The sequence below is a fragment of the Dendropsophus ebraccatus genome, chromosome 10 (genome assembly GCF_027789765.1).
Source record: "Dendropsophus ebraccatus isolate aDenEbr1 chromosome 10, aDenEbr1.pat, whole genome shotgun sequence".
Classification (NCBI taxonomy): Eukaryota; Metazoa; Chordata; class Amphibia; order Anura; family Hylidae; genus Dendropsophus; species Dendropsophus ebraccatus.
The window spans coordinates 45606339-45631463 of NC_091463.1; the positions used below are offsets into that span (position 1 = coordinate 45606339).

The following is a 25125-nucleotide window of genomic DNA, read 5'->3' on the forward strand; positions in this document are numbered from 1 at the left end:
AGTTAAGGTTTGAAGTCTATTTGTGGGGACTGTATGTTAGAAAACCCTATAAATCACCACATTTCAGAACCTGCAACCCTTAAACTGTTCAAAATGACATCCACAAAGTAGTCACAGAAATAAAAACAAAGTGTTAGAAAATTGAAAATTTCCATTTTCTTTGCAGATATTCTATTGTAATGCACTTTCATAACACTAAACCTATTAACAGATAACTTCACCACAATATCTATTGCATCAATTCTGCAGTTTATATAAATATGCCTTATGTGGCCCTTTGTGCTACTTGATTCAACCTCAAGCCTGATCAGCGCTCAGTGGTAGCAGAACACAGATTAAAAAAAAAAAAAAAATTCTGCACAAAAAAACTGACTGATTAGCAGTCAGGTCCAGCCACACAGAGGCCTATGGTTGCTGGTGGAACAAACACTAGCTAATCCATGATTACCTACAAATCTGTACCTGATCAGCACAGAGGGTAGGAGGTGGAGGGAGCAGCAGCTGCTGCTGAGGACCAGACCACACAGGGGATCAATCAAGCAGCACTGCGAGATGGATCACCCTGCGCTGCCAACACTGGAGGCAGATGGAGGGAGGCAAAAGGATCAAGACAGGGGATCAGCAAGGCGGCACACAAAACGTCACTGGCTGGATCACACTTCACTATATCACCAACGGGGTAATCTGGCATGCAGGATGGCACATGGATACCTCCTAAATGGAATGAGCGGGAATAGTTATTTTAAATTGCCCGCTTTGGTCGTGATTGACCAGTCAGTGGCGACTGGCCAATTGGGCAGGTGGCACCATCGCCACCTCCCTCTAAGACACAATAGTTATTGTTGCCATCTTGGACAGCACCAATCACTGTTCAATTTGGGGGTCACCAGGTTCACCAGGCCTTGGAATCCACCTGCAATGCTGCAATTGGCTGGTCAAAAACAACGAATCACAGTGATTGTCGTTACGGAGGGAGTAAAACTACCCCATAGGAGACTAGTAAAGATAGTTTTCTGTTGTAACAGCAGCCATATTTACCCGATCACCATGTCACTACACATAGTGACTGCATAAAGTACCTGCCATGGGTCCTTAAAGCGAATGTACAAGCAGTACTTTTTCTTTAAAGCAACTCTGCACCCACAACCTGCCCCCCCAAACCACTTGTACCATTAGATAGCTGCTTTTAATCCAAGATCTGTCCTGGGGTCCGTTTGGCAGGTGGTGCAGTTATTGTCCTAAAAACTACTTTTAAATCTGCAGCCCTGTGTCAAATTGGTGTGGCCTAGAGTACCCATGCCATAGGATTTCAACACCCTTCCTCCCAGCCATCTACATCATTTAAATTTACACAAAAAAGGTTCGAGATATAGGGTGAATTGGGTGTTCCAAACAAACTGGGCTGCAGTATAAAACTGCGCCACTAGGTGTCCCTCCTAACCTTTAAATGAGGGGCACTCAACAACTTTTAGTGAAGGTCCACTTACCGGGGTCTATTGTCAGGTAAAGGTCTGAGCTGAGCATCAGTAAGAAACGTGTTTTGTTACTTTTCACAAACGTTCAACTATTTACATACAGAATTGATGCTTATTACTGGGAAAACTGGCCCCCCTGTTGCTCCCCCAGTAGTATATAGCCTCCCTGTGAGCTCTCCCCCTGTAGTATATAGCCCCCGTGCGCTGTCCCCCTGTAGTTTATAGCCCCCCTGTAACCTCTCCCCCTATAGTATATAGCCCCCTGTGCTCACCCCTGTAGTATATAGCCCCCCTGTGACCTCTCCCCCTGTAGTATATAGCCCTCTGTGCTCACCCGTGTAGTATATAGCCCCCCTGTGACCTCTCCCCCTGTAGTATATAGCCCCCCTGTGACCTCTCCCCCTGTAGTATATAGCCCCCTGTGATCTCCCCCCAGTTATATATAGCCCCGTGCACTCTCCCCCTGTAGTATATAGCCCCCTGTGAGCTCCTCCCAGTAGTATATAGCCCCCCTGTGACCTCTCCTCCTGTAGTATATAGCCCCCTCTGAGCTCCCCCCAGTAGTATATAGTCCCCGTGTGCTCTCCCCCTGTAGTATATAGCCGCCCTGTGACCTCTTCCCCTGTAGTATATAGCCCCCTGTGAGCTCCCCCCAGTAGTATATAGCCCCCTGTGAGATCCCCCTAGGAGTATATAGCCCACCTGTGTGCTCTCCCCAGTAGTATATAGCCCACCTGTGTGCTCTCCCCCTGTAGTATATAGCCCCCGTGACCTCTCCCCCCTGTAGTATATAGCCCACCTGTGACCTCTCCCCCCTGTAGTATATAGCCCCCCTGTGACCTCTCCCCCCTGTAGTATATACCCCCCAGTGCGCTCTCCCCCTTATAGTATATAGCCCCCCATGCGCTCTCCCCTGTAGTATATAGACCCCCCCCCCAGTAGTATATAGCCCCGAGGCAAAAAAACAAACAAATCACAACTCACCTAGCACCTTGCTCCCCCGTCGCACCTGTCTTCTTCTTTTCTCATGTCGGTCTGGCCCCCGGCTTATTCGCGCTCTCTGGGGATGTCCCGGGGATTCCCCAGCAGAGCGCGCACTAGAGACCTCAGTGTATGCCGCTGGCCTGTACTTCCGGGAAGTTCAGGCCGGCGGCATACACTGAGCTCACAGGTGCGCGCTCTGCTGGGAAATCCCCGGGACATCCCCAGAGAGCGCGAATAAGCCGGGGGCCGGACCGACACTGCCCCCAGCCCCACAGGCGTACTGACATCTAAGGACAGTACGCCTATGGGGCGGGAGGCAGTGCGGTGGGGAGAGGGACACATGGGAGCCGGGGAGGTTGGGAGGTCTGACCAGGGATCCGGACAGCTGGCCTCCGCGGTCCGGGTTCGGACTGCGGTCCGCCAGTTTAGGACCCCTGCTTTAAATGAATGACCCACTTAAACTTTGTAAACACTAAGGAGAGTAATGAGCATAGTTCACAATCCAAATTCCAACTTTTTTACGAACATGATTTATAAAACATACATGAATAAAATAGTATATCATATATTACAAAAAAATTTATATAAAAGAATGACCATGAGATAAAATAACAGGTTACTGAGGACTAGTATAAACTACATGTATTGCTCATAGGAGGATAATCATATAGGGATTCTAACCGTCTCTAGAGGTCTAAAGCAGCGCTTCTCAAACTATTTCTGCTGGAGCCTCACCCAACAGACTAAGGCAATGCCTGGGCCTCACCAGACTGACCAAGAGGGTGCCTGGGCCTCACCATCTGCAGTGAAAGTCCATTTAAAAGCTGAAAATAATGCTAGGGCTACCTTTCACCTGTCTCCCAAGCTCTATATACTAATAAAGTATGTATAAAATAAATCAATATTGTTGCCAAAATGGAGATTTTTGCAAACAGCAATACATGTAGTTTATACTAGTCCTCAGTAAACCAACTCATAATTTGTGTACACAATTTTTTTTTACTGTTATTTTATCTCACAGTCATTCTTTTATATAGATTTGTTTGTAATATATGTAATATATATATACTATTTTAATCATGTATGTTTTATAAATCATGCTAATAAAAAAGATGGAATTTGAATTTTGAACTATGCCCATTGCTCTCCTTTGTGCACTCCTTATCATTAGGAATGCCCCTAGAACAATTTCTCCTATTCATCACCTGTCTGAACACTGCACATGTGCTGGATTGCTGAGGCCCCTGTTCACTGTTCTGACAGTTGATGTATAGGAAAAATCCTTCCCGGGAGCATTTCTAATGATGAAGTGGGCGGGGAGGAGGGAAGGAGAAGTGGTACAAGCCTAGGGCACACACACTCTAGGCCACGCCAATTTGACACAGTGTTGCAAGTTTAAAAGTTGTTTTTTGAACAATAATTGCTGGGGGTGATTAAGGGTAGCTGGGGGTGACTGAGGGGGGTTTGGGTAGCTGGGGGTGACTGAAGGGAGCTGGGGGTAACTGGGGCAGACAACGGGTGACTTTGGCAGGAGTGCACATAGCTCTTCTCCTCTCAACCAGACACACAGAGGTCCTCTGTCTCTAAAGGAGGCAGCAGGGACTGCAGGATTGGGTGATTACTAAAGCTGTACAGTGGAATCCAGTCCCACTATACAGCTTCAGGACCCGCAACGACCCTATCACCCTGCAGTCCCTGATGTCTCCTCCAGAGACCGGGGACCTCTGAGTGTGGCCAGGACGCTGTATGTAAGGGGCGGGGTAGGGTCACAGGCTGCTGGAGCGCGCCATGATCGCTGCCCGTGTGTCACCTCCAACCTCCCACTTCACAAAACGGGTCCCGGCAGTGACAGAAGAGGGATGGGGCAGAGCGGTCACCTGAGTAGCTGGAGTCCGGTCTGTACTGCATGCGCTGCCCGGGAGAGAGCCAGCGCTCCCTGGGCTCAGTGTCTGCGTCTTGGGGGCGGTGGGGCCCCAGGCTGTAGTGTCTTATTGAGCTTATCCCTGCCACTTGACAGGAGGGGGGAAACTCCGGTCAACAGGTTAGCTGCAGGGTGCAGGAGGGTGCCGAGCACCGCGCAGGTTTGCCCGTCAGTCGGGGGAGGAGCCGGGCAAGACATGGCTGCAGCTAATCTGATGACCAGGGGGAGTCTCCCAAGACGCGGACACTGAGCCCAGGGAGAGCTGCCTCTCTCCCAGGCAGCGCACGCAGTACAGACCGGACCCCAGCTACTCAGGTGACCGCTCTGCCCCATCCCCCTCCTGTCACTGCCGCTAGCCGTTTTGTGAAGTGGGAAGTCGGAGGTGACACACGGGCAGGAAACAGTGGGGGAAACACATTTGCAGCCATCCGAGCGGGCAACAGCTGGGGGCAGACACATGGGCAGCGATCAGGGCGGGCGGGTAACAGCAGGGGCAGTTAAGTGGACAGTGATCCGGGGAATGAGACAGCAGTCATCTTAGAAGGGGGATGGGGGGGGGGGGGGGGGTGACGGCAGCAACTCTGTCAGTGGGCATGAGGAGACGGCAGCGATTGGTCGGTTCTGGTGGGAGCAGAAAAAGTATGTGCCCACTTACCTACCCACTATGTGCCCACAGAAGCCTGCATATGAGCCACAATACAGAGGGCCAGTGAGGAGAACAACACTGACCAGGTGACAGGAGACGTTCCCATGCTGCTATGGTTCCCACTGTCCAGTGAAGTGGGAGGGGGGCGGGACATGGGCGGACCTATTTGAGAATCCGTACAAAGCTGCTGCTTAGGCAGTGTACGGATTTCCAGGAGTGCTGAACAGGATTGAACAAGTAACTCAGAGCCAAACACAGCTCTGAGGGGACATTCATCTGCATGTATTTCAAAAATGGTTCACTTTTGCTTATTACTATAAATTGCAAAAATTATCATCATGGCCTAGGCTAACTAAAAAAAAAAATAATAAAAAAAATTATAGTTGCGTTTTAACCCTTAGAGAACCAGGCCAATTTAAATTTTTGCATTTTCGTTTTTCCCTTCTTGTGCTTAAAAGGCCATAGCACTTGCATTTTTTTCACCTAGAAACCCACATGAGCCCTTATTTTTTGCGCCGCTGTATATGTTCCTTAAGTAGTTTAATTGTATCTGATGGCCTGTAAAAAATTCAAACCATTGTTAACAAATATATGTTCCTTAAAATCGCTCCATTCCCATGCTTATAGAGCTTTTATCATTTGGTCTATGGGTCTGTGTGAGGTGTCATTTTTTTTGCGCCATGATAAGGTCTTTCTATCGTTACCTTGATTGCGCATATGCAATTTTTGATCGCTTTTTATTAAACTTTTTCTGGATTTGATGCGACCAAAAATGCGGAATTTTGCACTTTGGGATTTTTTGCGCTTACGCCATTTACCGTGCGAGATCAGGAATGTGATTAATTAATAGTTTGAGCGATTACGCACGCGGCGATACCAAACATATTTATTTATTTTTCATTATGACATGGGAAAAGGGGGGTGATTCTGACTTTTATTAGGGGAGGGGGCTTTTTATTAATAATGACACTGGGGCACTTCTAGTATAAATACACTGATCTCTCATTGAGATCTATGCTGCATAGATATGCAGCATAGATCGATGAGATAGGCACATTGATTGCTTCCGGCTGCTGCAGCCGGAAGCAATCGAGTGCCGAGCCGAGATCAGCGCCATTACGGCACTGACCACGAAAGGAGTAGGATGTGTGGATCGCTCCTCCGGGACAATGTCCTGGAGGAGCGATCCACCCCACTAGACACCAGGGAACGACTGCATCAAGTAATCGGATGCAGCTGTCAACTTTGACAAGATTGATTGGCAGGGCAGGAAGCAAGTGGATTTTCGCCCTGTCAATCATAGCACCACATTTAACGGTATGTGTTCCTCAAAGCACATACGGTTTAAGGCCTGGTGTGTCATTTCAGTCATAGATATACAATGTGCAGTAAAATAAATAAATAAATAAAAAAATAACACTACACAGATTTTTTTTATAATTTTTTTGCCAAAAGCATGTGATTTTTAAAAATTAGCTATACCTTTTCTTCCATGGTGGGCACTGGGTCTTCACAGTTCAAAGCATTTTCCACTCTACTCAGCCGTCCAGATAGGGATAACAGTAAGCTGACCACCTTGTCCAGGTCCCCAATGAAGAGTCGAAACTTATCATACTCATTGGGTTTGCAAACACTTCTTAATAAATTCTCCAACTCACTACCAAGAGTTGCATTGGCATTTATGTCCTCTTGAAGTCCTTGCTGGGCTTCACGGAGGACAGACAGCTTTCTACTAATGCTTTCTATTAACTGCACCTGTTAAAAAAAATAAAGTAAACAAAATCATAAATTTACAGAATAATGCTAAATTATTTTAAAGCCAGTGTTTACTACAACAGACAATCAAATCTATACATTTAGAAAATTCTTCTGATCTTTTTAAGACTGTCGGGCTACAGAACAGAGATGATTGATACTATCATGCTACCATGTGCTTTCCCTTGCTGTATTGACACCCCAACAAATCAAAACTTGAAATGGCCCTGTGGCATGGGGCGCAGAGGTATTACAGAAAATGTAGGCATCATTGAAAAAAAAAAAAAATATATATATACAGTGGTGCCTTTGATTACGAGCACAATTCGTTCCGGGACCATGCTTGTAATCCAAATCCACTCTTAAACCAAAGCAAATTTTCCCATAAGAAATCATAGAAATGTAAACAATTGGTTCCACACCCCAAAAATAATGATTTATTATTCTGAATAACATGTAAAATAGATGAAACAAGCATTCAGAAACAGCAGAATATGTGATATTATAAGTTACTGTACAGTAATGGAGAGGATGGGAAACACAAGGACTGACAGAGGCAGATGTGGGCACATACACGCAGCACTCTCTGTCCGGGGAGAGAGGGGTTACAGCTATGGAGAGATTACCTCCACAGTCTTGTCCCCTGATGTGAGCCCCAGCCTGAAGTGGATCTGCTATGATTTGGAAGGTGAGGGAGACTTCCTGGGTCAGAGTACAGGGCTGTAGACCCCGCTATGACCATACCCCTCCTCCACTCGCGCTCCCACCCAGTACAGGGAGCTCTTAAACCAAAACGCTCTTAAACCAAGTTACTCTTAAACCAAGGTACCACTGTTTATTTGTGGAATTAAGATGGCCAACAACTCATGCATTCCACATTAGTACATAATACTATAAGTGTTGAGGCCAGTGGTTGGCTGCAGTGGACATGCATTTACATTGCATTCCATTGCTCCAGGAAAACAAAGACCTATTACACGGGATGATTATCATGCGAAAAATCGTTATATCGTTCTAATTTAAATGATAATCGTTCTGTGCAATTGCAGGCATTGATCGAAAAATCGTTTGTGTGTCGTTGATCGTTTAGATCTGAAACGAAAATTATTGTTAATTGTTTGCAAATCATTCGCTGTAATTCCACATTCGTTCACTAATCGTTCAGTGTAATTGCACATTGTTCATTGTTTTGCGGTGATCAGAAGGCGTAAGCGATGGTAGTATCGATCATAACTAACAACCATTGTTCTGTGTAATATGGTTAACGATAAACAATCTCATTTGCGATCGTTTATCGTTAGTCATTAAAAATTGCTCCGTTTAATAGGACCCTATGATTACTTGTGTCTATGCTACTGTTCTATGGGGTGATTTCCCCCAACCAATTCCAAGATCCCTCCTATCATCCCAGTTAAGCATGGAAAGCAGAAATACTCCACTGCTATTGCTAGATTTCCTTAGGGGTCCCCCCTAACTTTACCATAGGCCCCGGGCTGTTCACCAAGCTTGGGCCCCCCCACCCCACTGTAACTATGGCAGCACTAGCCTGGCGTCATAGTACAGTATAGATAATGTCATGATGTCCTGATTTGTGCAAAATTGCCATAAAAAAAAACGGATTTTTTGCAAATCATGGCGGAAGTGTAGCCAGGAGACAGTACACCACTGAAAGTATAAGTCTTTTTGGGTGGTCATGGGCCCCCCAGGAGCTCAGGGCCCCGGGCTGCCACCCGGAACGCCCCTATTATGATCCACTACTGCCCCTGACGGCTAGCTCTACCCACAAGGTGGGGCCTATGTTCCCGTTTCTATGTTAATCCGTGCCCATAGACAGCAATAGGCAGAAGGCCATACCTGTGGGCGTAGGTACTTTTCCTCTAAAGTCCCCACAGCTGAGTACCTTAGGGTCTAGGTAGAGCCCCTAATAACCCTGAAGTAGCCCTCAGCCCACTTCTCTCCTCCTCAAGTCAGCCTATCCAACCAAATTCCTGTCAACTAATCCAAGCTAATGTAACACAGAGACTTTTGAAGTACTATAAACTATTATCCCTCCAGCAAGAAGCTGAGACTAAATAAACCATTATCCTTCAGGGGAAAAGCTGTAAAAAGAAAGTATCATACTCCATAACCCAAGTATTCAGTTCAGGGATTCTTGTAAAGAGTTTGTCTATTCCTATCTGTGTTGAACCAGCAAGAAGCTAAAATATATTTGAAGGAGGCAATTGCTTGTCTGATTGGAGGTCACCCAGCTTTCCCAGCATCCTGTAAGGGTTAACCTTACAGGATGCTGGGAAAGCTGGGTGACCTCCAGCATGAGCATGGGAGTTACAGTCTAGCTCCCAAGGGCTTAAGGCCCTGGGAGACAGACTGTAACTTCTGTGCCGGGATTTTAAATTTCCCACCCAGAAGCAGACTGCTTTTTGCTTTTGGGTGGGAAACCCTGTAGGCAGGGAATCCCGGCTTAATTAAGGGATTCCCTGCTCCTGTACTGCAAGGAGGGGTGCGCTAAGCACCTCTCCTTACTGTACAGCACCAGGGGGTTAGTAGTGATGCTGCTGCATCACTACTTAACCCTTTGCACTCTGTGGACCGGGTGCACTGCACCCGACCCACGGAGCATACTGGCTCCACATTATAGGTGGTGAAATACACCACCTCTAGTGTGGAGTGAGTTTGCGACACATGTGCGACTATTGCATGTGTGACTACATGTGCGACTCCAAGAAAAATGCGTAAATTGTTGATAAATCTCCCCCTATGTGTCCGCTTTAAAGGATGACATACAGATTCGCCATCTGTCTCTTTTTACTGAAGCATTGCCTGGTATCCCGTAGACAGGCCCTCCCAGTGACCATTTATAACCTTCCTAACCGTTTTTGTGGATCAGCATCACTGATTTTGATTTCTGGGGTCCCAGAAGTAAAAATGATGTGTGAATGACGTCCTGTGCATATGACTACATGTATACAGATGCATATCAGCCTCACCTTCTTAAAGGTAAATTCATTTTCTTCATGCTCAGCTTCAGTCACATTTCCAGCTTTCTCCTGGGTCATTTCTGTCATACTGCTGAGCAGACCAGCTTTGGCTAAGGATGCATTCTGGTAAGTAGCACACATAGTAGGACTTACAGTCCCACACGAAGGAGTAGGAGAGATTGGCTGGAATTCATCATGCCTTTAGAAGAAAGATAAATTATATTAAACCTTAAAAATTTTCAAAATATACTGTATATAGTGACCCTCAGGGCACAACCTCATTTTTCAAATCTGATTTTAGGACCCTTTTATATGGCTCGATTCATTACCATAAATGAGTTCAATCAATTAATTACTTTATCATTTGTGGCCTTTTTACATCTTCATGGTCTGCTGCACATTCCTATTTACCGAGGAAGATGTGCGGTCCCACCGCGGAGATCTGATTAATATGCAAATGAGCAGAGATGAGTTCAATGGCCAAAGGGAATCGCTGCTCCAATGAGTGCTAGGTGGGAAGTACTTAAAGAAGCAGTTCACAAAAAATGTTTATTGCCCACCCCTCACCCAGGCGATGGCACATTTACTCACCACAGGTGATCGGTGTCCCTTGGTGCCGTTGAAATCCGTCGCGCGCTCACGTCATCGCTGCTGTGACCCCACAGCAGATAGAAGAGGGGTCACAGCAGCGGATGAAGTGAGTGTGCGTCGGATTTCATTGGCACCATGACGCGGGACAATGATCACCTGTGGTAAGTATACGCGCCAGCGCCTAGCGGGGAGGCCAATAAAAAATTTTTGTGAACTGCTTCTTTAAATTGCCATATAGGCCAAGACAAATATATGTATGAGAAATTTGCAAAAATAAAAGAAAAAAGAAACTATAAAAATAGGAAGAATAAATAGAGCAGTACCTATAGGCCAGGTAGCTTGACATTTGTAGGAGGAAAAGCGAAAGATATTTGATCACCTAAAACAGGGACGGGGAACCCAGCCCATTCAAATCTTCTGATGCGTCCCACAGATGTGTGTGCAATGCTCTAGCTGGAGATGCGTAAAGTATAATAGTCATTGCGGCAGTCACCAGACACAGGAGGGTGCCATGCATGATGGCTCCTGTATGCCAGGGTGGTGCACATCTTTTGGTACACACTCGGGGCATTATAGGGGTTAACTAAAATACTAGGGAAAACATTGGGGGTTAAGCCAGCGTCTGACCTCCGTACCCCTGCCGATCTCCATATTGGTCTCCCGGCTTCTTTGTTATGAATACAGCCGTGGGCCCCGCTCCGTGTCGGTGAAATAGTCAGGCTCCATAGACTTTTATTAGGAGCCTGACTGAGCCATCACGTGACACAGAGCCAGGAGAATATTGTGCTTCTCTTAGCAAGATTTAGCAGGATTTCAAACGGAGACACCCTCAACAGTGACGGTAAGTATACAAATTGTGTTTGGGATATTTTTTGATATTTGAGTTGTCTTTTAACTCACCCATACCATCTGCCAAATTCATGACACCATGTAATAATACACTTCAAACAAAATCTTACTTAAAAGCCACACAGTCTTTCCTCTGTGTGATATATTTTTTGGCAATAAGAAAAATGAGAATACAGAGCTATAATATGTAACCCAAATCTGTGCACTTTAACTGAAAAAAAGAATTTAGTGAAAGATAATTCACAAACCTTTCTGGAATAGAAACTTCAGATTCTCTGTCAGTTGACCATTCATCTTCAGAATATCTATGTTCGCCTTCAAAAATGTCCTCCAAAGCTGGAGAACACTCCCTTCCTTGGACATATGTAGACAATGGCTCCATTGTTTTAGATTCTGAACAGGATAAAGGCTCAATAACGTCATGTTCATCAGCTTCTTTAGATTCGGACGCACTGCTGGAAGAATATGGTGGCATAGCGGATCAAAGTTTGTGCTGACTCTTGAAAACCAATATAAAGTAATAAAATATGTAAACTGATGTTACTGTTATACAATACTGTTATGTAAAATGGCTCCTATCCTGTCACTTTGTTTGTTAGTACACGCTGTCCACAGCTCTCCCGGGTTAAAGTTAACCCAGCGAGTCACCTGTCAGGTTACGTTAGGTGGTCCGTTTTATTCTGCTGCTAAACACAGTAACCTGGCAGGTGACTCACAGGATTAACTTCAGCCAGGAGAGCTGTGGACAGCATGTTCTGATGACACTACTACTGTGACAGCTACTGCCATCTTTCATAAAGAATCATGTTTGCTGACTATTTTATGTGGAGACTCTAATGGACACTATCTGCTATGTGCTAGAGGATCTCTATCTACAAAAAGGGACTTCTTATTCAATGGACATTATACAGATTTACAGTGCCAGAAGCCTTATTTTATCTTGTCACCACTATATCAGTCACCAAATTCTTTTAACAGGTGTTTGTAGGAAACCTTAATATAGACACTGTGTCATGTGGCTATTAAAAGTTAAAGGGGTAATCTGTACCCTAATGAGCGCTGATTACAAGTGCCTTATTAAGGAAAGATTGTTTCCCCATTAGGCAGATCATCCTACTAAGTTATGTTTCTATTTATTGTGATATATAGGTCTATTGCAATATATTTCTGAATATTCACTTAAAGCGTAACTGTCATTTCAGGGTCATTTTTCTGAAAACATTAAATATCAACAGTACAAGCGATTTTAAGAAACTCTGTAATAGGTTTTATGTACTAAAAGAGTTTCCTTCTGTACTGAAAAAGCAATCTCCCAGCCTCCCCCCTTACATCAGATGAAGCAGGATTTCTGTCTCCATTACGTGGCTATGGAGAGGGGAGGGGCTGTTAGGAGTGACTGAGCACCGAGGATTTCTGCAAAGCACAACACCCTGCAATCTTCTCTCAGTAAGTTCATAGATAAGCACTGACCTGACACCTGAATTTAGCCTTTTAGGTGCCCAGAGAGTCTACAAACAGCTGACCTTCATGTCACCTCTTCCTGCTCCCTCATCTTCCTCAGCCCCTCCCCCCTTCATAGGCTTACAATGGAGAGAGCAGAGCCCGTCTTCACTGGCTTCTCTGTAATGAAGACGTGTTTGCCTGATGCACAGATAAGAAGTCAGGGGGGGGGGGGAGGCTGGGAAACTGCTTCTTGAGTACAGAAGGAGGCTTTTTTGGCTGATGAAACCTATTACAGAGTTTCTTAAAATCGCTTATACTACTGATTTCTGCAATTAAAAAAAAAACATGACAGTTACGCTTTAAGCTATAAGTTATATTATTTTATAACACATACTGTATATGTGTTGCATTTAAGATATAAATTCTCACTTATTGCTGTTAGTATTTATGTATAATATTTTTTATTTATAAAAATATGTTAGGTTCCGGGATCCATAGTCATTCCAGCCAGTCACTAAGGACAACTAATTTCAAGAGGGGGTACTTGCAGTATACTGAAGTTAAGTTCTTAAGGATGGACCTAGCATAGAACCTGTGTTACATATTTATGTGTATGCTGATGTATTTTTACTTGATTGTATACAAGAGATGGGCCATTTTAAGTGACCCATCTCTGGTTGGAGGCCACTCCATGGCTATAAGTCTGTAACATATTGTACCTGATGTTTAAGTGAAGTCCCTGTTAAACCCTAATACCTTGTCTCTCTCTTGGCTTATTTATACTGCACCTCACCAACACAAAAAGGTGTCCCTGTGGTCATCTCAGACAACAGTACTAAGGAGCTGACCCTAAGGGAAACTACAAGATCCATCAATGCACCAACACCAACCACCAACTGTGGTAGATCTCTCTGTTCTACAACTGTGTCTAGCAGTAAAATAAGTATCAATCACAATGAGACTTATTCTGCTTCCAGACAGTGTTTTAGAACAGGCCACCTAGGCTGCCCGATCAATCGTTAGATCACCCAGGTGGCCCATAGGTAATAGCAGCGGTCTGCTGCCGCCACTACTACTACGCAGAGCATCAGCTAGCAGACCGTTGCTATCAGCATCGTTTTCTTTTAACGTGTTAAAAGACAATGATCAGCCGACATTGTGCATGTCAGCTAATCATTGCCTTTTAACACTACCCAAGGTGATTATAGTCCATAACGCACAATAATCGACCACATACAGCCACATACACAGTATAGGAGCAGTACTATCAGGAACAACAACCACCTTGGTTAAGTAATATAGACAGACAAATGAAACAAAAAACCTACCCTAAAGTATTCTGGCATGCAGATAAAGACTCCTGAGATCCTTCCGCAGTACATGGCATCTCAGAGAATTCTTTATTATTAAACCCATGATTGGTGCAGGGAGGCAAATTACTGAAATAGGTCCTATCCACAGGCAGACTCTGGGAATTTTGTATCACATTCTTGATATCACTGTTAAGTTGTGACTCTGTGCAATGGAAGAATCCAGAATTACTAGTTTGTTTAGATGCTTGGTGCTCTTTGTACTTTTCCCATTTAGGAGGTGGTGGACGAGGAGGCCCTTGTTTCTTTGGTCGAACAGATGGATTTCTTTCTTCTAGTTTGGTTGTAGGAGACTCTATCCTGTCTCTTAGAGCTAAATATTCAAGGTTAAGTTGACTTACAGAGCAAGCTCTATTTCGTGATATGGATGGCCCTGGATGACCATCCTCATATGATGAAAAATCTCCTGGCCTGGGGAAATTTCGGCAAGAAATATCATACGAAGATGTTGTCTTGTGACATTGAGACCAATCATGTTTGTTCTCCTCACAGAATAGTCTTAATGAGCTAGGGTGCTGAATGCCAGATGAATAATGACATAAGTCACTGTAGGATAAAATAAGAGAACATATAATTAAATGCAGTCCACAGTTTTCACATAGAAGTTTGCCGGCAGAAAAATAACACTTGGTCCATCTAGTTTGCCCTCTTAGTATTCCCCATTCTTATTACCATAGGATAGATATAGGTTTATCCCAGGCATGTTGAAATTTGGTTACTGTACATTTACCAACCACATATGTTGGAAGTTTGTTCCAATTATCTACTACTCTTTTAGTTAATTATATTGCTTCTGATCTTTCCCCCAATTAACCTCAGACTGTGTCCGCTTGTTCAGTTTTTTATTAAAAAAACAAACAAACACTTTTCTCCTGAACCTTATTTAGACCTTTAAACATATTTAAAGGTTTTGATTATGTCCCCATATTTCTTTTCTTTCTTCCAGACTATACAGATTGAGATCCTTCAGACCCTCAACCATTTTTATAGCCCATCTTTGGACCAGTTTTATTTTGTCAATATCTTTTTGTAGGCGAGGAACTGGACACAGTATTCCAGATGTGGCCTCACTCAGGCTTTATATCATGGGTATCCAAACTGCGGCCCTCCAGCTGTTGTGAAACTACAACTCCCATCATGCCTGGACAGCTAAAGCTTTGGATTTGGTTGTCCAGCCATGATGGGAAATGTAGTTTTGCAACAGCTGGAGGGCAGCAGTTTGGGGACCCATGCTTTATACAGAAGCATCACAATTACTCTATTCCCACTGGTTATACCTCTATCTATACAGCCTAGCACACAATTTGCTTTTCCTACCGCCTAGCTGCACTGTTAACTAATTTTAAGGCTGTCAAAAAACACTACCCGATGCTGATTAGTGTTGGGCAGACTTGCTGAACTGTTGTGGTTCGGCACTGATGTACTGCATTGAGCCTATAAGCAATAGTAGTATTGCTGATGGGAGTCCCTAAGGGGGCACAAAAAAATGACACCTCAAATAGCCCCATAGACAAAAAAAAATTGTTACATGAATCAGAATAGAGCAACTTTAAACATTTTTTTTTTTTAAGTTTTTTTTTTTTTTTTAACGCATACCCTCCTAACATATAGCTGTACAAAAACATCAGTGTCAATCAAAAACCCAAAATTAAACAACCTAAGTAATTAACACTAAACAAAATTCATGAAAAGAATTATCTTTATTATTGGATATAAATAAAATTAAAACTCCCTATAAAATACATACATCACTGGTAACACTACACAGACAAGAAAAGGAACCAGGGAACAAGCCCTGGATCCTGGTACAGAAGCTAGGCAACAATATCAAACCATATACTGTTTCTTGTAACCGAATTTAGTTCACAATATTATGTATAGTCATACATAGTACTCTGGCTCCATCTACTGGTCAGAATATTATATATATATATATGCTGTGTATGGAGCCGCCAGCGTTCCACAGAGAGTGAATACCCATGGCTGTATTCAAAACTAAGTAATACACACACGCACACACTGCAATCTCTTAAAGTTATGCTAAGTTTACACGGAGCGATAATTTGCCCGATTGTACGATTTCAAAGTAACAATTTTTTTTATAACGATCAGCGTTTAGATGGAACGATATATCGTACAGAAAATTCGTTTTGCGATTGCTTAAGCCTATCTCACACATAGGTAAAATCAGTGAACGACTGTTTACACGGAACGATCGGCGAATTTTTTGCGAACGACGATTTAAGAACATGTTAAAAGATCAAAATGAATGATTTATAGATCGTTCGCCGCGTTTACACGTACGATAATCGTTCGAATTCGATCGGTATCGCAAAAATTCGCCCGATAATCGTTCCGTGTAAACGTAGCATTAGTTTAAAGTGGAGAACCTCTTTAAGTGTTGTTTACCTGCATGGATTATTTCTGATTCAGACATTTACTCCATTGGCATGTTGGCAATGGAGGGAGGAGGGTCGTGTCACAGGAAGGATAGGTGGTATTATGGTACATGTATTGTGAAAATATTTGTTTCCTGTATACTGGTATTATTTGGTAACTGCGTGACTATAATTTAGAGGTAGAGTGGATACTTTATCAAATTTGTCACCAGATAACCAGGGTTAAAAAGTTGCAAATTTTTGCACAATCCTCTAAAATATTTGTGTACAACACAAGATAGTTGGAAATTTTTGAGCAAATAAGGCTGGGTTCACACTTCCTTTTTGTAACCAGTTTGTTTTATTTTTTTGCAAAAAACGGATGCATTTGTATGCATCCATTTCTATTTGTTTTTCCATTAACTTCCATAATATATAAAAAAAAAAAGGATTAAAAAAAATAAAAATAAATAAATGATAATACCACAGGGGCCCACCACAGGAAATGATCCTGGGAGACCACCAATGAAGGACCAGTGAGAAACGACATGTCAGTCTGGACTGCAGGATCCTCTGGTCCCCTTGTGGGCCAATCCGACTCTGACTGTACAGTATGGTGGCTGGGACATTTAACAGAAGTCCCTGTCCCTCTAAATAGTTTGGGTAATGCTCTATACTGATAGATCCAGTTGATGACATAATACAATTACAATCAGTGTCGTACTGAGGTATCTGGGGCTCACCAATGAAGAACCAGTGAGAAAAAACATGTCAGTCAGTGTTAGTGCAGGTTCTAAAGCTGGGGGCCCACTGGAGGATCCTCCAGTCCTCTGGTGGGCCATTCCGACACTGTACACCACTGTGAAGCTGACCCAACAGATTGGTCTATTCAGAATACCATTTAACAGAGCCTTGTAATAGTTGTATTATGGCTTCTCTTTAGATGAGGATTTACATTTTGCAATTAGTGAAGATCACTTAGGATGAGTAATTCATTCCTTTCCATATATACCAGATGTGTGGTGGCAGGGTGTGCTCAGTATCTGTACAATGTAGCATTTTGTAGCTGCAGATTTAGCAATGGCATTGATGAGGCCCATTGAGATCTTAAAGCGACTCTGTACCCACAATCTGACCCCCCCAAACCACTTGCACCTTCGGATAGCTGCTTTTAATCCAAGATCTGTCCTGCGGTCCGTTCGGCAGGTGATGCAGTTATTGTCCTAAAAAAGTACTTTTTAAACTTGAAGCCCCGTGCCAAACAGGAGTATCTGTGCCCTAACTTTGCACAACCTCTCTGTCCCTCCTCCCCACCCTCCTCATCATTAGGAATGCTCCAGGCAGATTGCCTCCTATTTCCCACCTGTGGCAGCCCGGCACATGGGCTGGATCGTTAAGGACCTGTGCAATGTTCAGCATGGAGAAAATGTTTCAGTGGGATTCCTAATTATGAAGAGGATGGGGAAGAGGGACTGAGGGGTGGTGCAAAGTTAGGGCACAGATACTCCCGTTTGGCATGGGCTTCAAATTTAAAAGTATCTTTTAGGATAATAACTGCATCACCTGCCGCACGGACCGCATGACAGATCTTGGATTAAAAGCAGCTATCTGAAGGTACAAGTGTATTGGTGGGGTCAGATTGTGGGTACAGCGTCACTTTAAAGCAAATATACCATCAGTACATTCGCTTTCAGTTTTGCACATCGAAGCCAGTGGCGCGGTCTTTTTGAACCGCGGCCCAGTTGCTGAGCACGGCAAAGGTCTATTACCGGGCACCGGCCTGGGCTGAAGCACTGAAGGCAGGCCTGCCTGCCCCCAGTGTGAGGAAACGTCTGCCCCTCTATGATGCGGCTCCATTGATTCTAATTGATCCGCGTAAGAGAGGCTGGGATTTACTCCCACTGGGGGTGGGCTAGCCTGCCTCCAGTGCTTCAAACCGGGGTGGTGCCCAGTAATAATACTGCGCCATGCACAATAACCAGCCTGTGGTTCGAAATAAGTACCGCAAGACCAGCTTCCACGTGCCGGCGCCGTTCTATTCATGTGCAAAACTACTGATGGTACATTCGCTTTAAGCAGTTAAACTTTTCTGCAGACCAGGTCACATGAATTGTGTTTTATGCTGAAGATCAGCTGCAAAAACTCACACTATGCAATTGGCATGGAGATTTCGCTCGGAAATCCTGCCCGCGGAATCCTGTCTGCTGTGTCTTTTAATGGGAGGTCTTGCGCGCCTCCGCTCTCTGCCCCTTTACGCCAATTTGGTCAATTATGTCAATTCTTTGAGCGGAAAGGCTCAAAGAACGGAGATGTGCGAGGCCTCCCATTGAAATACCCAACCCAGCTAATAGATTGCCTGCTTAGCCAATTAGTGAGTGCACCAGTGTCCTGCCCCAATCACTGACTGGCTGGTCGGACAATCCCTCAGCCGGATTATGACGTCACTGGAGAAGGAGATAAAGGAGCCTGGCAGGAGTCCTGGGGTGAGAAGGCAGCACTGTGGAGGCATGGGTAAGTAGAGCTCGTTTATTGTGTTCCTCCCTGCTGGACAAGTTTCAATTTCGCCGGACTTCTCCTTTAAAAGATACAAACATCTCACCTCACAGACTGGCTGCACTTCCTGTTGATTTTCATGTGCTGCTGCCACTCCTTCAATGATATATCCTGTTTTCAACATTCCATGGTACAATGAAGAAAAACAAAAAGGAAATTCAGTCAATACAGAGACTTCCATGTACTGTAAAACCATTTTCTAATTTTCTAAGTTCTAGAACTAGCAACATTGCGCCTGTCCCCCGGCCTCCTAGCGACAGCATCTGTAGCTTCCTAGTTCAGTGTAGTGCGCGCACACTCCCACGTCGTGATTCGCGCATGCGCCGTAGTGTGTCGGAGCGGGGCAGACGCACTGAGGGCCAAAGCCTATGCCCTCAATGGCTTCGCTCACTGCCACTCCGACGCATGACACATGCGCGAATCACGCCGAATCAGATGCTGTCGCCAGGAGGCCGGGGGACAGGCGCCATGAATATTCAATACAAGCTAGGAGGAGGTAGTGTTGAGGTGGGCCAAAGTGCAAAGCCATCACCACTCCCCCTCCATAGGCGCTGACAGATTCCCTTTAAATAAACTCAATGTAACCAAAGCTCTAGGGCCTGATGGATTGCACCCCAGAGTTCTTAGGGAACTCAGTTCTGTAATTTCTTTACCATTGTATGAAATATTCAGTGATTCTTTGCTGACTGGTATTGTGCCGAGGGACTGGCATAAGGCAAATGTAGTGCCGATCTTCAAAAAGGGCTCTAGGACTTCCCCAGGTAACTATAGACCCATAAGCTTAACGTCCATTGTGGGCAAACTATTTGAGGGGCTTGTAAGGGACTACATCCAGGAATATGTAGTGGCTAATAGTATTATAAGTGATAACCAGCATGGTTTTACTAAGGATAGAAGCTGTCAAACCAACCTAATATGTTTCTATGAAGAGGTGAGTAGAAGCCTGGATAGGGGAGCGGCAATGGATATAGTGTACCTGGATTTTGCAAAAGCGTTTGACACAGTCCCTCATGGCCATCTGATGGGTAAGTTAAAGTCTATAGGTTTGGGAAGTTTAATCTGTAACTGGATTGAAAACTGGCTTAATAATCGTACCAAGAGAGTGGTGGTCAATGATTCCTACTCCGAATGGTCCCCGGTACTAAGTAGTGTACCTCAAGGGTCAGTACTGAGGTCCCCGGTACTAAGTGGTGTACCTCAAGGGTCAGTACTGGGCCCCCTTCTGTTTAACTTGTTTATTAATGATATTGAGAATGGAATTAACAGCAATGTTTCTATCTTTGCAGATGACACCAAGCTTTGTAGTACAGTACAGTCTATGGAGGATGTGCAGATGTTACACGCTGACTTAGACACATGAGTGTTTGGGCGTCCACTTGGCAAATAAGGTTCAATGTGGATAAATGTAAAGTTATGCACTTGGGTACTAATAACCCACATACATCATATGTCCTAGGTGAAGTTATGTTGGGAGAGTTGCTGGTAGAGAAGGATCTGGGTGTACTTGTAGATAATAGACTACAGAACAGCACACAATGTCAGTCAGCTGCTTCTAAGGCCAGCAGGATATTGTCATGCATCAAAACAGGCATGACCTCTCGGGACAGGGATATAATATTACCGCTTTATAAAGCTTTGGTGCGGCCCCATCTGGAGTATGCTGTCCAGTTTTGGAATCAGATTCATAAAAAGGATGTTCTAGAGCTGGAGAGGGTACAAAGACGGGCAACTAAACTAATAAGGGGAATGGAGCATCTTAGTTATGAGGAAAGATTAAAAGAATGAAATGTGTTTAGTCTGGAGAAGAGAATTTTAAGGGGAGATATGATTAATTTATTTAAATATATAAATGGCCCCTACAAGAAATATGGGGAAAAGATGTTCCAGGTAAAACCCCCTCAAAGGACAAGGGGGCACTGCCTCCGCCTGGAGAAAAAAAGGTTCAGTCTCTGGAGGTGACAAGCCTTCTTTACCATGAGAACTGTGAATCTGTGGAACAGTCTACCACAGGATCTGGTCACAGCAAAAACAGTACAGGGCTTCAAAACCGGCGTAGAGAAGTTCTTAGACCAGAATAACTTAAATGCATATGTATAGAACCTATCATCATCTATCCCCTTCCCTGTACCCATCCCCTCCTTGGTTGAACTTGATGGACATGTGTCTTTTTTAAACCGTATTAACTATGTAACTATGTAAATTACAAATCTCTGGCACTTTCTGAAACCAATTGATTTGAAAGAAAAAGATTTCCGTCAGAGTACTCTGTTTGCTGGGGTCTCCAACAATTACTTAAAAGGAGGATGGAGTCCATGCATTCCACCACTCTAATTGGACAGTAAAGAACATATGGTGCCTCACTAGCCGGTCTATGAGACTGATGGAAACCGCACACAACCTCATTGAGCAAGTTCTAGCATACGTGCCTCCAGCAATATGCAACAGCTTCAGCTTATGTTGGAGGACTTATGTCATACAGGCAGTTAATGTTAATGTGTTTCATTTGCATTGCTCTGTTAGCCTTCATGTCCTCTCTGTTACTTTATCACTTTTATCCTCCATGTTGTAAGAACACAGGTTAAGCATGTAATGGTTACTGTGTATCTCGCGTAAAGAACACAATAAATATACAGTACTTCCACAAATGTCTGTGTGCTGATGATTCTACTCCAGATAGCTGCTATCTGCAACAATCCTCAGAGCAAAGGGCCATTATGGATGAATCCCTTTACAGCTATGTTCACACAACATGTAATTATGATACTATTGCATCATTTTATTTATATTTCTAACCTATTTTCTGCACAAGTGTGTGGGCAAGGATCTTGCTACTGTTAATATTCAGAGATGTGCCTTACAGCAACCATGTGGACCATAGGTATTTATAGTCTGAAGATATTTACTGCAGACACAGGTAGATAGTTGAGAGGGGGATAAAACAAATGACGCCTGTGTCTTTGTTCATGGCCATTGCTATTTGAGTTATAAAAAAAGCATTTTACCTTTGAAGCTGAAGTGCCATACAAGTGATGATGAGCCACAGCATGCATGCCCTATTCCTCCCTCACCCTTCCTGTTTTGTCTGATTGATGTAGAGAGCACAGCCTCCATCTCTGTGTGTCAATTAGTCAATGAAGGAAGAGGTGGATGAGGCATGCATGCTGTGGCTCAGCATCACTTCTGTGGCACTTCAGCTTCCAGGGTAAAATGGAATTTTACAATTCTGCAAATGGCTATATGCAAAGGCAATTGCCTCTGTCAGCAGCTCTGTGTTTGGTATAAACCTGACAGATTCCCTTTAACAGATTCTGTGAGCAAGTGTTCTAGTCATGCTTTGTGACCTAAGCAGAGGTCCCTGAGAGTGTAGAAGATGGCAAGATAGTAGACCAACTAATGTAAATAGTGGATCCTGGGTTATTTCCCTTCAGCTTTGTAATAGCAGTTTAATTTTTCATTGTACTGTTATCAGAAAAGATAATTAGATGACTTCGATCTCTCAAGCTTATTATAAGCTCTCCTAGAACACAATTCACACTAGGCAGGAGCATGTTCTATGGCTGAAATTGTAACAGCCCACCGCAATGGCAAGGTACAGACCCACTTCAGCCATAGCAACGTGCTCCTGCCTAGTGTGAATGGTGTTCTAGAAGAGCTGACCAAAAGTGTCTTTTTTTTCTGTGTTCCAGATGGGGGGAGTGGCTGCCTCTACTTGGTCGTGCACTCCACCCATCCCACCCAGGCGGTGCAATTATTTTTGCAGGTATAGGATCTTGCATGCCCAGAGCATAGGCGTATTATATGCCATGGAGAGGCCATAGTACAGTGTAGGGTCTGCCCCGATATGAGGCTTAACAGTTGGGGGGGGGCTGCTTTTAACTATTTTCATGTCTGTATCTGCAGTGAGCTGTTTTTTTTGTGTTTTTGTGTTTACAATTTCAGCCATAGCAATGTGTGAATGGTGTTTTAGGAGAGCTGACCAAACGGTAAATTCAAGTACCCATTTTTTTTATATATATTTTTTTTCTGCCATTACTTTATAATGACACCTTTCATTTTACCATAAATTGTACTGTGAAACAGGGAGAAAAAGTTAGGTGAAATGAAAAAAAGAACGCAATCTTGGAGGGGTGTGACTTGCCAATGGCGGAGACTGTTTTCTCAAGACCTGGATTGAACCACTCAGTTGAGCTTTTCTACTCTACAAGGCTGTGAAGACTCTTCCTCCATAGAAAGAGGCATAATTCATCACTCACTAGTGGCAAAACTACCGGATAATGCACCACCTACAGATGTAATAAACAGAGTTCCCTTTTATAAAGAAAAGGACAAAGTCACAAAGGCGGCAAGAGGCAAGGACCTGGACGGAGCCTCAGTGATCCTACTATCAGACGTCCCCCGTGGCACACAGCAGTTGCCACATGGGTTTAAAGGTGTTCCTATCAGTTGTTTGCTGGTTCTTAAGCTTTAAGCTAAAGTTCCCTATGCACCAATCGACGGACCAGGACAGAGTCATGGAGGGTTAAGTACCAGTCCGGCAGGGCCTCAGCGAATGGCGAATAGCAGAGTGTGTAGTGGTATGCTGGCAGGGGGGTTCAGGACCTCAATATGCAACAATTGTACGCTAGGAGAGCAGAGCTCTGGGGGGGCTCAGTCTAGAAATACATATATTATTAACTATATACACTTAATAGTTAATACGTTTGAAGAAAAACACATGTCCATCAAGTTCAACCAAGGAGGGGATGGATGCAGGGAAGGGGACAGATGATGGTTCTATACATATGCATTTATATTATTTTAGTCTAAGGACTTGTCTAAGCCTGTTGTGAAGCCCTCCACTGTTTTTGCTGTGACCAGATCCTGGGGTAGACTGTTTCACAGATTCACAGTTGTAAAGAAGGGTTGTCGCCTCCGGAGATTGAACCTTTTTTTCTCCAGTGCGAATACTGTGACCAGACAATGTGACAACAGCATCATATATGTCCATCCTTCGTACCCCTCCTGTTCCCTGCGAGTTGGAGGGGGAGGAGCACTGGACGTTATTTGTCACAGCTATGTGAGACCTGTAGTTGTGTTGTTGTGCATCCCAGCAGCAGGATTCCTGGATGAAACCGTAAAAATCAGAGTATAACAGTTAAAAATCAGAGCATCCATCAACAGTACCAGCAGTGACTGCCATCATCACCACTCCGTCTAATATGTGGCGACCAGCTACACATTGAGGCCATAAGGCCAGAAAAAGCCTTTGACAGAAGCAGTTATTGAAGGTTCCTACATCAACAAATCTGACACTTTGCCGTTTTGTGCCATTCATATAGATTGATTTTAAGAGGACTTAATCATTGAAAGGTAATTTCATTTATTATACTTGCTTTGCCCTGTAATAACATAACTAATGCACTAGTAATTATGTATGGACTTAAATGAGTTTTTGGAGCAACCGGCCTTGGAGTTTTCTGAGTAACTAGGGTTATATTTTACTCTTACTAACATTATGGAAGGTGTATTATCTAGCCACATCATAAACAACTATAATGCAATTATGAAAATAGTATATGTAGCTATATATGTTCGCTTGTATATACATGGATATTTACGTGTGTTTCATGTTTATAATGTCACTAATATATGTATATATATGTAACTAACTTGCTGTGTAGGTAATAATCGTTTGTCTATTTCTGTTTGTATAGAAACCATGACTAAGGGCCCGGTGGGCTATGAAACGCATTGGTGTTGTATGAATACTAAATAAAGAATTGAAAATTCTTAGCCCTGGAAAGAATTGTTCCTGTTTCCAGGGTCCAGGGGCATCTCTCTAGTTGGAGGCAATCAGTCAAGAGACATGATCAGCTTGTTATATGTCTGTGTGCTGACCATGCTTTTATCTTCTGGCATGTTCCTCTGGTATAAGTTTGGATCAGGCTCCTGAGGGGGGCACCCTGGCGACACCAGTCACTGATATACAAGTTACTGCAAGAACTAGCAGGCTGCCTGACATGATCTCCCATAAAAAAAGCCCTTACAAACACAACCTCATCAAATAGAAAATACAAAGTTTAGTTTTTATTTCATTTTATAACCCCTTCAGAACCAAGCCAAGTTTTTAACATTAAAAATCAACTTTAAACATCAAATTTGGATCAATTTGAGCGGCAAATACATAGGTAAAGAATAACAGC

At 43.8% G+C, this 25125-nt stretch overlaps 1 protein-coding gene across 4 annotated transcripts in view; it reads right to left on the reverse strand.

Annotated features, from left to right (window-relative positions):
- The window catches only part of SHROOM4 (shroom family member 4), a 75146-nt gene that overhangs the window by 2952 nt on the left and 47069 nt on the right, over positions 1-25125 (reverse strand). For 3 of the 4 annotated variants that reach the window (XM_069986621.1, XM_069986624.1, XM_069986623.1), the window contains 5 exons: positions 18990-19054; positions 13971-14558; positions 11448-11654; positions 9769-9958; positions 6509-6781 (listed from right to left, as the gene is read on the reverse strand). In XM_069986621.1, the coding sequence (XP_069842722.1) occupies positions 6509-6781; positions 9769-9958; positions 11448-11654; positions 13971-14558; positions 18990-19054 (1323 nt within the window). The remainder of the gene's footprint in view (positions 1-6508; positions 6782-9768; positions 9959-11447; positions 11655-13970; positions 14559-18989; positions 19055-25125) is intronic. The other variant, XM_069986622.1, reaches the window with a different exon arrangement.